The 14,577-nt window shown below is 37.2% G+C and overlaps 1 protein-coding gene and 1 long non-coding RNA gene across 3 annotated transcripts in view; both read left to right on the top strand.

The window, feature by feature from the left end:
• Window positions 1–14,577, top strand: part of ARHGAP42 (Rho GTPase activating protein 42) — a 178,110-nt gene that overhangs the window by 34,953 nt on the left and 128,580 nt on the right. For both annotated transcript variants that reach the window (XM_075491057.1, XM_075491055.1), the window contains exon 2: window positions 5,507–5,602. In XM_075491057.1, coding sequence (XP_075347172.1) covers window positions 5,507–5,602 — 96 coding nt within the window. The remainder of the gene's footprint in view (window positions 1–5,506; window positions 5,603–14,577) is intronic.
• On the top strand, window positions 6,884–8,334 carry LOC142405031 (uncharacterized). Its single transcript, XR_012774037.1, has 3 exons — window positions 6,884–6,912; window positions 7,537–7,600; window positions 8,311–8,334. It is a non-coding gene; the product is annotated as an uncharacterized LOC142405031 (long non-coding RNA).

Raw genomic sequence — 14,577 nt, 5'->3', positions numbered from 1 at the left:
AGAAAATAAATTTATTTGTAAAGCAATTAAAAAACCCCCCACAACAGTGACTTATTTCCGGGTACTGAGGAGTAAAAGTCAATGAAGTGGATAAATTGTTCTCTGCGTTTTAGCATGCCATTTTATCAAGTACTCTGGCAATATTGTTCAGTTTCTGCTGTCGTTTTTTTCACGTATTATGGCTCCTTAATGCTTGGTTTTGCTGAGTAGCTTGGGTTATAATAAGCCTATATGTCAGTGCATGACTGAATGAGATAGCTCATCAAATATGGCACAGCAATGCATCTAGACATATCTGGTAGCGGAATTAAACTGCCCAAAGGTTTGAAACACCGAAGGTGGCTGTACGTGGTCTCCTTTCCAGTCTTCAATTGTCCTGAAATTCAGCTGACTGAAGAATTGCCTCTAATATCCTGCCAGCTCAGCCATCACCCCTTTGCTTCTGCTGTCTTTGAAGCCATACGGTAATAACGAGCTTTGTGTCAGATCACCAGATATGTTGCTGTTACTGTTTTAGCCAGAGTCTGTTGTTTGAACCCATTTACTGCATTCCAGCTGGCGCTCAGGAGTTCATTTAGGCATGTTTAATCTTCTCACTAGGTTTCAACTGCTGTTTTTCCTTATTAAGCCAGTGAATGATACCAAGCTCTTCCAGGATGATTGACATCAGTCAGGAAGAGTGTTGGTTATTGGAACTCCAGTTGCTAATGAAGTCATCTTTGTAAGTAAACAAATGGAAAGACTTTGATGTATTTGCTGAGAACAGTTTCTTGCAGGCTATTATTAGGGTAGGGATACGGGTCGTTTGCAGGTGCATAAAGTTTCTGCTTTTGGAGCTTGTTTGACTCCTGTCAAAAGCTTGGGCTTTCTTCTGTTCTTCCAGCCATCAGACTGGCAAAACCAACCAACCAAACACCTTCCCACCCCAACCAAAAAATTTCTTTGTGTTTACCAACTTGTAGAAATCTTGTCAAGTTTCCTTATCTGTAGAACTTGATCCTTGTTGTGAAGGGTTGTGCCAAAACTAATATACTCGTTCTTTTGTCCTTCAGGTAATAACATCCATTGTTTCATCACTTTGTTGCAATGTATTGTTCTCTCCTCCTCCTCAAGGCTCTATATAAGAATTTATTTTATGATCTGTTTAATAAACCTAGGATAAGAAAGTTGAAGAACAATTCTAGTAATACAAAGGGACTGCCTCATAGTTTTATCATGCTGTATCCAGCATATAAAGCCCTATCTGAAGCCTAAAATAAGTTAATATATTACAGTTCAAATTAAATCCTCCTTTTTGGCAATTTGAAACAAAGCGAATCTTAAATAACTGTGACTTCTAGGATAATGCAGAGGTGGTTTTCCATATTTTTATTGGGTAAATATGTGTTAAGCAGATTAATCAAAAATATAAAACTTCAGGAAGAAGTACAAGAGAGTTAATGCCTTTCCTGATTCCTCTGTGACTTTTCTGAATAGATGATGACTTTTATTATTCTTTCATTAACATTATGATACTGATGGTGTTATATGTGTCCATATTTAATACTGGTGTTATATTACTTTCTTGTGGTTAAGCTGCAATTATCCTTTTATTATTTCCGGTCACATTGCAGTATGCTTCTTTTAGTACTTCCTCTGTCAGAGCTCCACAAAAAAAAAATCTTGCTGGGCAGTTGACTTGCTTCAACCCTTACTAAAACAGGCAACTCTGTCTCAGTTATCTCCTTCCCACTGGCTGTAAGCAGTGTTTAGATGGCTGCTCTTGACTGTATGCCTCACTGCAAACCTGAACTGAATCCTCCTTTGGAGTTGAGGAAAACAGGGAACAAAAGGTGCGGGTGAGTACTGTTGGAAAATAAATGTTAACAGAATTGTCGGTTAGAAATTCACCCCTCTGGCAACTGAGGGATAACAGGGTGCGTTTTCACTCTTTCGCTGGCACCCAGAGAGATTACTCTCTTTGAGTCCCTGCAGAAGAGCAGGGGCAACAACATTTATGGTATCATTGAGACTTTTGAGCAGCCATCCTTCCCTGGATGATAGACTTGTACTGTCAGTCAATAAAGCTGATAAGGTTTTTATAGTAACTTAGAAGATCAGTTGACTCTGCTCGAAAGAGAATTTCTGTCCATAGCTAAGTAAAATATCCTAGTTCATGTGGACTCCACAAAAAGAGGGACATGACTATCAAGATGTACATGTTAGAAGCTGAGTAAGAGCGACTCTCGTAATGCCCCATAGCTTGCAGATGATAAAAAGATGATTTGTTTGGTGTGGTGATTTACCTTCCTATGGCTAGAAGGAGCATGATATATTGAGGGCTCTCGGTGACATTAAGACTCTGGGATATACAGTGATAAAGGACATCTTGTAAAGCTGGACAATGTTTCTGCTCCATCTCTCTGCTCTTTTCATTTTTTTTGTCCAGACAAGATAAGATGGTAGTGATATCATTTGTCTCTTCTTGATTGAAGAAGCAGTTGCTCTTAAATTTGATTTAATTAAGTTTTGAATCTTCATATCTCTTAAAGTTGAGGCCTGCTGATGGCACAACTGGTCCTTTCTGTGACTAGGTGAATTTTGTAATCAAGTAAGGTGATGATGGTCCTAAGAAAGAAATTGGTAAATATAACTAATTGCCCTGCTTGGTCCAATGTTGGTGATTCAACTATGATGTTGAGCTTTGAGTTCTTACAGAGTAACTCCTGTTACAGCCTCTAGGAAGCTGTGCAAGTAAGATCCAAGGAATTTTCTGTAGAATAGTATTTTTTATATTTTCAGATAAAATTAACTTTGTACAGAACCTTTGAATTCTCAGTGTCACAGGAAACATCTGACCTTGGAACTTCATTTTATTCCTTGCTACGCTGAACAGCTTTAACCTTAATATGGTATCTTCTAATACTTTCAAGCTATTAGACTAGGTCTCATATAGAGGCAGAAATCTCCAAATGGTATCATTCTGGATGATTTTATCAAGTTATCTAATGAGCTCTGTAATTCTTACTACATTCTTCATACCCACTATTTCCGAGTTAGGTTAAACATGCCTCCTTCAAGTTCAAAACGTATCAGCATTAACACTGTCTGATTTGATGACACAGTGAAAGAGAGGTCAGCATCTGTGTATGACTAATCCATAAATATAAAATGGAGACTCCACCTTGGATATTTTTATCATTTGTTTTCCTTTCCCTTGATATTTGTTCCACTGAGCCCTGCACATGTGGAAGAGTGATAGGGGAGAGCCATGCTCTCTCATTTCCTTCCATGTTCACAGAGAGGCTGGTCATCATGGGCAGCTATTAGACTGTCCAGAGGAAATAAATCTGCATTCCTATTAGTGATAGTTAATTTTTACATTTCAGTGTACTTGCAGTATAGAATCTTTTTCATTCAATCACCTTAAGGCCTTTTTATTCCTTTTGGCATCAGTTGGTACGCAGCAATTTTATAGAAGGGTTTAGGACTCAGTGTAGTAACTTGGTGGAAGAGCCAACAATAAAACTGTTTCTTCCCTTTAAACTCAAAGCATCCTGCTGCAAACAAATTCAAGTTTAGGTCTTTCTAACAGCTGTAGAACAATCAGTTCCTTAGATATCAAAGATGCTGTATTTGCATAAAACAGACTGTTCAGCTTATAAAGATCTATTTTGTTTTCATCTATATAAACAGTAGGAAACACTTTGTGTTTAGCATCTAATTTGTTAATACATTTAATAATATAATCTTCATGTACAGCACAGTAGGAAATGTTCAGTAAGGATGCAATAATTCTGGGGAGCATTCTTTCCTGTTTTCCGTGCTTTTTATCAAAAAGATACAGAAGTTGTTTACCCAATTCTTTACACCCTAGTTATTTATCAGATAAACAGATGGAATTCCTTAGTAATACAAGAAAAATAATTGTTCATGTCTGTATTGTCTAAAGACTGCTGGTTCTCTTGTTGGACTGATGTACTGTATAGCTGCATGTAAAAATACAGGAGCAGCAGGCACTGAGTAAATATGGGGTAGGGCAAAATCCTGGTAGGATTCTGTCCCTTGATAGTGGTTACCTTTAATTAAAAAAAAGAAAAAATTTCAGTCATCTTACAGTGTGGATTCTTATTTGGAGGTGTTTAGAAGATTTTCAACGCTTATTTCATTTAGGATAGTGGAATGGTTCTTAACTGTTGGAGATTGTTCAAATTTAAATGACACTTTTTTCCTTTTTTTGTACGTGTGTGTCTTGATTTAGGACATTAGGCCGATTTGTGTATTTATATGCTAGGTTTTATTCCTGCCAGAAAAAGGTTAGCCGCCTAATTTTGTGTCCAGCATTGAGTAAATGAGTATTTATGGCTTTACAATAACAGGGTTAAGGAAATCACAGAATCATAGAATGGCTGAGATTGGAAGGGGCCTCTGGAGGTCATCTGGTCCAACCCCTCTGCTCAAGCAGGGCCACCTAGAGCCAGTTGCCCAGGACCATCTCCAGATGGATTTTGAACATCCCCAAGCATGGAGACAGATACATGATGCTTTTGAAACAGAATTTATGACTTGGCTTTTGTTCATAACTTATCCTTACCATGGCTTTTGATTAGATTTAGAAGATATCAGAATCTTAATTGCCAATTTTCCTATCTTCAAAATAGGTACCATAGATATGTCCTTTAGGGCAGAGAGAATTGTTGCTGGTTTTCTGGGCCCGTCTGGACTGGTAGTGTTTTCAAGTCTTGACCGAGTTCATTTGTTATGACATTCATCTCTGCATTTGCTATTAGTATGCCTAAAAAAGAAAAGAACAGATTTATGTGGTTACATTGAAATTCTGTATTTACAATTTGTTGTTGTTGTTGTTGGAGTGTGTACAATTCTAATGAAATTTTATGCTATGAAGTTTGGATTGCTTTGACATTTCTTTGGTCTGAAGGTCCACTCTGTGTAGTTCAGTGAAAAGAGTGCTCATAATTCATGGACAGCCTAGTTGATTGGCAAGCACTTGTTTATTTTTTTTCCCCTTCAATTTCTTTTTACAAAGCTTTTACATAACACTGTATAATGTTTTAGTGTATTAGAATAGTTAGAGTGTAATTATTCTGATAATGTTTATGAAATAAACTGTCATGAGCTTTATTTTAATCTGCAAACTAATCTGGCAGTATTTTAAACAACAGTGGTCTACTTACATATGCAATTTACCACTAGACATTCATTTCTTATACTAATTTCTTATTTTTCAAGAAGTGTGACAGTTCTTCAGTTGTCAACATAATACCTGTATTAATGTTTGAAATCTGGCATCAGTGTGTTTCATAGGTTTCTGGGATATCTCGGGTACTTTGATTTTTAATGGTGATGGGGATTTTTGAATTAAGTTACTGTCTAAAAAAGCTACTAGAAAGGAAGCTTTGTAAACAGAAAAAATGTTTCATGCAGAAATGCATGAAACCTTGCTCCAGTGAAGTTGTAGTGGAGTAATTCTGATTTTTTTTTTTTTCCCCTTTTTCTTATATTTTAGATTTATCCATGGCAGTACAAAAATTTTCACAGTCTTTACAAGATTTCCAGTTTGAGTGTATTGGAGATGCTGAAACTGATGATGAAATTAATATTGGTAAGTATGTTCTGTGCTCTGGTTGAAGTAACTTTTTATATTGTTTCTTATATATTGAATATGGTATCACAAATATAGTGGGGCAGTTCACAGTTTGTTTTGTTTTGTTTTTTTTTTTTTTAATGGTGCACGTAACAAACGTAGACAAATTTCAATACGTAGAAATCATGCAAGACTAAAAATACATGTCAAAGCTATGTCTTCATGACATAGCTTGGCTCATTGTAGAGGAAAGTGTTCAGAAGTACTTTGTCAACTGTGAATCTTCTAAATTCTGCTGCTATTTCTAATTTGCAGCCAGTTTTTGTTGGGATACTAAAAGGTACACAAGTTTCCTATGAAGTAACCTAAGTCTGCAAAAAACACTTAAGTGCCTAGTAAGACACAGGAAGTATTTAAGAGTCTAAAACTAGGAATATGTTCTTTACAACTTGTGCATTCCTAAGTATATAGTTGTCTGAACTTTTGCCAGTAAAATTTACTAGCTGCTTAATGTTCTGCCTCTGTGCACACCCAGAATTTCTGTATTCGCAGAACTGAACAGCTCAGCTTGTCTTGAACATAAGCCTCTTTTTATCATCAAAATATTCTTCCCTCAGCAGACTAATCCTGGAAACATTTCCAGGATTCAGAAATTCAGCCACTCTTTACTGCAAGGCATTGCTGCGGTTGCAGAGCTGCTTTTGGGCAGTGGCATAGCAGCTAGAGTGCTCTAGCTTCCATTGGTGAGAAACTTGGATTATAATCCGTCTTCAGAATGGCTAAGTTCAGTGTCATGAGTCTTACGTACCACATGGCCCCCATGTCTCTCCCAAAATATCTGCAAGGAAGGAAGATGGTTGTTTAAGAGTAGTTGCTTCTAAAAATAATTTGGCAGTACAAGAGGGAATGTAGGACTTGTTAGTATTTTTTAAAAAAGATCTATGTAATGCAGAGAGGAAACTCGGATTTAGGCTTTTCCAAGCGTATCTTATTATAACCTATTTTCAAGTCTTCTCTCCCTTCAATATTTCCCTTTTCCTGACTGAGTTACTAATCACTGGACAAAAGGTCTGAGCTGCTTGCTTTCACCGGCAAGGTTTGCCTCATCCTCACCTACAACATGGTGATAGTTAGGAGACTGTCATCAGAGATGGCTGGTATTTGGTCACTGTCTTCCACTAACCTTTGGTAGCGGGGTGGGAGGGGAGGCTTAATTTTACTGACATATAAAAGCAGGGGAGTGAAACCACTGAGCTGCTTCTACTCAGACATAAAACTGCATACATTCTTCAGGTGTATCAAGCTTGGAAAGAGATGAAAAATGAATGGTGTGTATGCCCTCTTTGGCATTCTACGTATTATTTCTTGGCTGTTAAAGTTAGCTTGTACTTACTTTATGCATTTAAACTAAATTACAGTATCTCAGTTATATGTCTTAGATTTGGTCAATAACTTTTTTTAAAGACATAAGGTTTTGCATTTAAAATGAGGTGACTGAGGACAAAGGCAACTTTCATTTTACTTGTAACCTAAATGTAGCAAAGAAAATACATTTTATTGTTTCGACATTAAACAGGCATTTAAAGCTATTTAGGAAAAAAACAGTTCATGAAGCTTGACAGCTGATTTATTTCACTTGGAGCTTCAAAGAAGGGATTTCTAGCTTCTAAAGCACCCATTGCCTGATGGATTGTCATGTACATCAAAGAAGCTTGTAAGAGTAAAAGGTAAACTGACAGGAATCAAATTCAAGTCTAACAGAGCTTGAATGATACTGTGTGGTTTTATAGGGTAAGGCTCAATTTTTGATCTCCCTAGAGCAGTGACCTAGAATTTATCCATATCTTTAACATGCCCCAACAAGCTAGATGTTTGCTTATCATCAAAGACAGCTTTGTATAGATGAATCCTGCTCTCTGTGCCTCCTTCTGCCTTCACCTCCTTTTTTTAAGAATATCTACGACTGTGCAGGCCACTGGGAAGTTTTACTTCAGTCTGCAGTGATACTCTGACTTGGTAAGTTTTGTACAAAACTACCACATACATAGGGGCTTAATACAGGGACTACATTCTGAAGATTTTAAAATACATTTCTATTTCAAGCTTAGCATTGGAAATCCACCCTAATCCACCTTAGCATTGGAAATTCACCCTCTGAACAAGATTTCTTCTGTCAGGATGTGATTATTTCTGTTAAAAAAACAAACAAACAAAAACCCCCAAAACCCCAAACAAACCAACAGTTTCAACTTTTTTCAAAATTGAAATATAAGTGATTTTTTTTTTTTCTTATGAATAATAAGTATTTGGAACTGAGTTGATAGCCCCATGAACTTTTTTTTTTGAGGCAGTGCTAGAGTTGAAGGTCTCTGTTCAGTAACTAAGCGCAACATAATTTTTTTGCTTTTTTTGCCAAACTGAGTTCTAATAACAGCATTCAGTTTTATTTGCATTTCCTGTAACCTGTGCCTTTTTAGATGCTCTCTTTATACAACTCATCTCTTCCAACAAGCCCATTACACAAAATACATGAGAAGTACTTTGAGCTCCATGACACACTCAATATTAACAGAATTATGATGGTGGTGTTCATATTTATTTTAATCTGTCTGTTATTTAATCCAGTGATTTATTTGGGTTTTTTGTTTTCTTTTAATTCCTATCTTTGATTTCTAATTTATATGATTTCTTACTTTTTTATTTACAAATGTTTAATTCTTCCATAGAAATGGTGGTGGTGTTTAACGAAAAGTTCTACATGTCTCTTTGTGGCTGTATAATGCATTTTAGGTAATCTTTCCATGTTGTTGCAAGTTACCCAGATTTATCTGCGTAGCCACTTTCAGATATAACATGCCCAATTTAGAGTCAGACATTTTGTGTATGGGTTATAAGCTATTCCCCTGACTTTCTTGAATAAGCAGACTGGCTTGTTCCTCAAATAGTCTACAACTTCATTTTTTTTATAACTGTGAACATCAAAGGATTCACGCTATAAAAAGCTTTTTCAGGTTTTCAGATATTTGCCAGCAAATTGGGTTTGGGAAACAGTGCTCCCCAGCTTTACTAGCTTTTCTCATTAAAAAAAAAAAAGCTAGCAACAATTGCCAGTGTTGTCTCTTCCTCTGTTTTGAAATGCACGTGGCAGCATGTGATCTGCAGCAACACAAAGGCCACAATATTGGATAGGGCCATGCTAATTGATAGTAGAACATAGGTATTAGCTCCAGTTGCATGTGATTCAGCCAAGCTGTAATTTTTTTGTGCAATTGAAAAGTTATGCAGAAAGTGGCATAACTTAAAGCAAAAATAAGATGATGAATGACAGTGAATCATTAATACTAAAAAGGAATAATAATGAAGGTTTGATGTAACTTACCCTTACTCTAAGGAGAGGGTGTTGCTTCCCCCATCTTACTAACAACCGTGCTTTCCTCAGTCTGAAATAGCCAAGACTTGACAACACTTTGCCATTCCCTCTTATAGACATATCACCCTGTGCACAGTTACTCTCTGCCCCCTTCACAATTAATATTTTGTACGAAGATTAAATACTTCAAATCAACAGTGAATGAACGTAAAGGAGGTCAGCCATTTGTCATACCCAGTGAGAGTTTTGTGCAAAATAGATGCATGATTTTTACATGTTTCAAACCTTATAGGTAACATAGAATGTTACACACAAAAACTGTGTTTTTAATGAACAAGTGTCTTTTTCCTCAGTATACACTGTACAAGCATAAATCTTGCAAGGAGAAGGTTTGCCCAGCTCCTTCTTTCCTAGCGTTACCCAGCTTGTGTCACTTGACTCCTTCTCCAGGAATCTCCCTGTTTTTATCCTCTTTTCTTCTGTTTGTGTTATTTGGATTGTGGCTGATACAGATGAAAATAATAAACGTTATTATTTAACTCGATGGAATTCTGTCTTGTTTCTCTAACAAGTTCTTGTCTATTTTGTATTATGGCTAATTATAGATCAGTGAGATTTAATATCAGCAGTGTAACACCATGGTCTTCAGAATTAAAAGAAACCAAGACAAAAAAATACGTTCTGATATTCTGGCATTTTACTTTACTCTCTGTTTTTTATTAGTGTGTGCTATTTAGGAAAAAGCACTGAAAGGCATGTGTATTTCACTCTGTCACTGCTGGTTTTGAATTTTTTTTCCTTGAAGAGAATTATATTCTGACAGATGGTTCAGGTAGCATCAGAGGCTTGATTTAGGAATGTAATAGGATTATGATGATCTGTGAAATCATTACTAATTGAGCCACAAGGAATAGGTCAGAAGTTCTAAAATGTGGTATCTTTCCTTGTGGGAACTGAATTCTCTTCTTGCTGCTAGCAGTTGTGGTTCATGTGATCTTTGCTGACTCACACCTCAAATCGTTCATGGGATTATTAAAAGTGCTAGCAACTAACCATCTACAGAACTGTTAACTCATTCCAGGCAATTATGTTGTATATAGCAGTTAGTTTCAAGTTGAACTTTGAAAAATCAACTAAAATGTACTGGAAGAAAGAACTTTTAAAAAAAAAAAAAACCACAAAGGAAGAAAAAAAACTTTTATAGTAGTTGTTTGTTAGAGTCCACTGCTGTGTTCTTAAGGCTCTCTTGTTTGAGTTGAGCAACGATGCCAGAAGCTCAGTCGTCTTTTTTTTCTTGTACTGGGCATCCACATGCACAATGCTTTTGAGTTAGCAGCAGCTCTGCCCTCTTGGAGAGCCTGTCAGAGGACAAGCATCCTCTCGTTCAAAGCAGCATATAGTTCTGTCTTGGGAAAGTTGTGTAAAAAAACTACACAAATAAGAGAAAAAATCGGAAAGTTGTCCTCCCCCCATCTCTTATAACGATGTAAAAGGTTAATTGGCATTAAGATGCCAAATTCCATTTTTTTTAATGGTACAAACTGCGCATGCAGTGCTCTATTGGGGGGGGGGGGGGGGGATTTATAGGAGCTGTGTGCCTGCCTAAAGTGTGTGGAGGTAAATCTTGACAAATCAATCTGTGGACATTGCAGTCTCCAAGTTAGGACACTCTCTTTTGGAGCTGCTTGGGGGCTAATCAGGAACCTCAGAAGGTAGCTGTCAGGCTAGTTACGATTTCAAGCCCCTGTATCTCTATTGCCTGTGGTGTGCAATGGCTTCTTGAATTTGCCTGGTTGTTTTGGAATTATTTATTAAATGCTGTTGAGCCACCTACGGTCTGAATCACTTGGCTATCTTACAGGTCATCTCCCTAATCTCTTGAGGTTAGCTTTGATGTTCAAGAAAGTTCTTTTTAGGTTAATATTCTACCTACCTTGCACTGAATTCCCATTCGTAACCAGGTTTCTGAGTGGAATCACCAAATACCAAATCAGTCTAAAATGAATTCCAGCGGCTCAGGTCTACTACTGCCCTATCCAAACCAAGGAAAGAGGAGGATCTTGCCACCACCTTGAGGGCAGAGTTCTGGGGGTCGATTTTTTTAGTGTAGGTATCATCCCAATAACTTTTGTAGTACTTGAGTTTGTTGACCTTGTGGAACATATTAGAGACAAGAGTATTTACAAAAGGTGTTTTTTTAGACGGGTGGGGAAGTGTTGAGTCCTGAATTAGCATAGAAAGCTATTTGCGACTGAGAGTGAATTTGCATAGAAAGATTGTATGCTGTTTTTCCACAGTAATTACCTGCCTAGAGGCTCTTTTTCCTCCAGTTGGAAGAATGAATTTTAAGATTAACTTTTTAGGTGACCTTCAAAGCAACTTTGCATAAGCTACTTGTAAGATCTGAATCACAGGACAGAGTTCTTTGGTACTCCTGTTGGACTATTTTTATCTACAAAAGTTAAACAGTAACAAATTATGGGCAGAACTCAGCACAATCAGGGTGTGAAATGCCTAAAGTGTTTGTTTAAAATCTGTTCAATGTGTTCCTACCATTATTATTTTTTTTTAATTCCTGTTGCATATTTAAACAAATGGCACCTGTTTCCAGAATGCTATTGTTTCTGGTCTCCAAGAAATGAGTGATTTTATGCTAGTGCTAGGATCCCACAGAGGCTTCAAAACAGCATCTGCCCCAGAACGAGAAGGTTGGTATTCTGTTCGTCCAGCCCAGACCTCTTGTCCTTGCTGTGGAAGGTCAAATGAGGCTGACAAAGCAGGAAATAAAATAATGTTGCAATAGGCCTTTATCTGTGCAGGAGGAAAAGGTAAAATAAGATCAACAACACAGGCCTTGTTTGTTCTTCTTCTCCAAGATACATATCAGAAGGTTGTTAGAATTTGCATGCTCCATTCCCTGTTACTTTAAGATGCATATTCAAATGAAAAAAATTAGATTGGGGTGGCTGATGCAGTTACTGCCCTTCCTGTCTGTCCTAGCTGCCTTCTGTGGCAGGAGTAGCTGGATGTGAAGTAGAAGATCTGAGTCACCACAGTTTACATCCTGGTGTGCTAAGAGAGTCTAAAATTCATGCTGGTTCATTTTATTATGTTGGACTGCAAACTGTGCTGTCTCAGACTGCCACTTGCCGTGGAGCTCATGCTGTTTACAGAAGGAGGCTGAGGCAGGCAATAGACAGCAATAGCTTTGGTTGTTCTGGTACATTCTGCTAAGGAGATTAAATGAGTCAACATTTGATCTGAACAGATGAGTAGACAAGTCCATGCCACTCACGGATCAAGATGAAGTATCTGTTGTGTCCCTCATTAATTATTTGACCTCCTGGATTCTTGTAGATGCATTCTACTTTATTGTTCTCATTTCATGCCTTCAACATACCTCTTCTTCCCTCCATCACTTAGCTTTGTTATTTCTAGAGTTGGGTATCCCAGTGGAAGTATGAATGCCTGGGGGGAGACAGTCTGAGGACTACAGAATTGCCTTACAGATTTGGTTTGAAAATAACTGGTTTGTACTGTTACTGCCTATAATACACTTCTTGTAAAAGGCGTAACGCTTTAGAGTTGTCAAGTTAGTATAACTCTTGAGCAATAGGCACTCGCTTTCAAAAACAGGTAGTGGTTTGATCAACTCAGCTTTGAGATATTCATCTTCAGGTTTGAGCAAGTAAGATGAAGGATTTGTACTTTCTGAAATCAAAATCCTTAGTAGAGATTATAGTGTTAAGCACAGGAAGTCTTTGATCCCTTTGTAGGCCTAAATTCAACAAAGCAATTATGGCAAACTTAACATTTGTTGAAGTATTTGGTGATATTTTTCCTAATTAAAGTATTTCACCATTCAAGTAATAAATTTTACTAAATTTTACAAATCGGAAAAACAGTATTAATGATTCCCAGCTGCATTCTGAATACATTGTTTTTCCTTTTACTTCCCCTATTTCAGCACCCGCAAAAAGCCACACACAAATAAGGTTCATACAGATAGAAAGACTGAAATATCGGGTTTTTTCCCTTCATTTAAAGTATGGATGTGCCTCTGAAGAATCGGGGTTTGACAAGCCTGAAATGTAGTCATAATTACTTCTAACTCCTTTGTTTATGGAATGCTAGGATTGAATATGACTTTTGCAGCTTAGAATGATGTATGTTGCTCAGTGGTTATTTCCTGCATTGTCTTTGTTATTCAGCTGTTCAAAAAACTTCAGCATGAAGTAGCAATTGTTTTCTTAGAATGAAAGATTTGTATTCATAGTCAATTTATATCATGATTCTTTCTAGTGGGACTGGGGCGGGGGGAAGGAAAGCAGGAGAGAATTGAAAGAATCTCTGATTTAACCAGAATCCACCTTTGATCTTATCTATTTCTTGAATACTCCATGGTTTTTAAAGCTGTTCTTCCTGTGATAGGCTTTGGATATCAGTCAACTCTGGAGAAGTCTGATCTGTTCAAGTCAAAGGTCAATGGTTAATTTAGTTAAGGTAAAGATTAATTGGATTAAATGGACTTTTACAGTATAGGAAGTTATGCTGTTAGTTTCAATGGGCGCCAGTTCAAGCTGCTAGGGTTTCGAAGTAGGTCTCCAGAAGCACTTTAAGATCACTTCATACCTGTTGAACAAAAGATAATGTAGCGAATAGTGTTCCCCACACCCTGCTGAGCTATGGAGCTCAGCCCCAGGACTGCTGTGCATGTGGCTCCATCAGGTGGAAACAGAGGCTGATCTCTCTTTGGCAGATGCGATAATTTTAAACCCTATTTTGTAGTGGCATAGAGATGCAGTATTTCTTAATGATCGCTTGTCTAAAATCGTTCTCTCTTTATTCTGTGAGAAAATGGTGAAAATAGAAGATTTGTTGTGGCTAGTCCCAACAGCCTCCACTCCTTCACAGAAGTGTAGAAGGAAGGGGAGAGACAAGAAAAGTGATTTACTAATTTGTGGAAGGGTTTTGATATAGTGCTCTGTGAAAGCAAGTGACTGCCTGGGAGATCCGTTCAGTCCTATGTTCCTAACAAAATGGAAGAAGTTGCTTAGATGATTTAAAATGTTTCTGCTGTCACTTCAGGATGCCACATTTTGGGAGAGCTGCTATAGACCAATAGAGTCTAGAGCAGGCTTTTTCTACCACAGCTCTGCTAGTGTTGTATTGAATAATTGTTGTGTTGAAGAATTTATGCTGCAGAAGATGGATAAATTTCCAGATTGAATTATATATTTTCAAAATACTTGCTGCTTTTATAATCAGAGTAGAACACTAACACAGGGTAGATATATTGCAGCTGTTTTTTTAATAAAGTGTTAAAAGCGGTGGTGGTATTTGAATAATTGTTTGGTGTGGGTTTGTTTTGGTTTTGCTGACATACTGGGGGATAGACAGCCATTGTAAACTTTAAAAATCTTTCAGGACTCTAGGAAACGTTTTGCCCTTGTTTGATCCATTTAGAATTTTCTACTTGTATTTGCTTTGTGAGGTTCTGCATGAGTAGGGCATGGCAATTTACTCATATGAAGTCAAGTAATTGGATTTATTTAAATTGTGTAACATTGTATGTCTTAAGGTTATCTCTTCAAGTATTGTGTTTGACAAGTGCTGACAGTGG

Source organism: Mycteria americana, chromosome 1 (assembly GCF_035582795.1).
Source record: "Mycteria americana isolate JAX WOST 10 ecotype Jacksonville Zoo and Gardens chromosome 1, USCA_MyAme_1.0, whole genome shotgun sequence".
Taxonomy (NCBI): domain Eukaryota; kingdom Metazoa; phylum Chordata; class Aves; order Ciconiiformes; family Ciconiidae; genus Mycteria; species Mycteria americana.
Note: the sequence above shows the minus strand (reverse complement) of the source record. Positions and strands in the feature narration are given on the sequence as shown.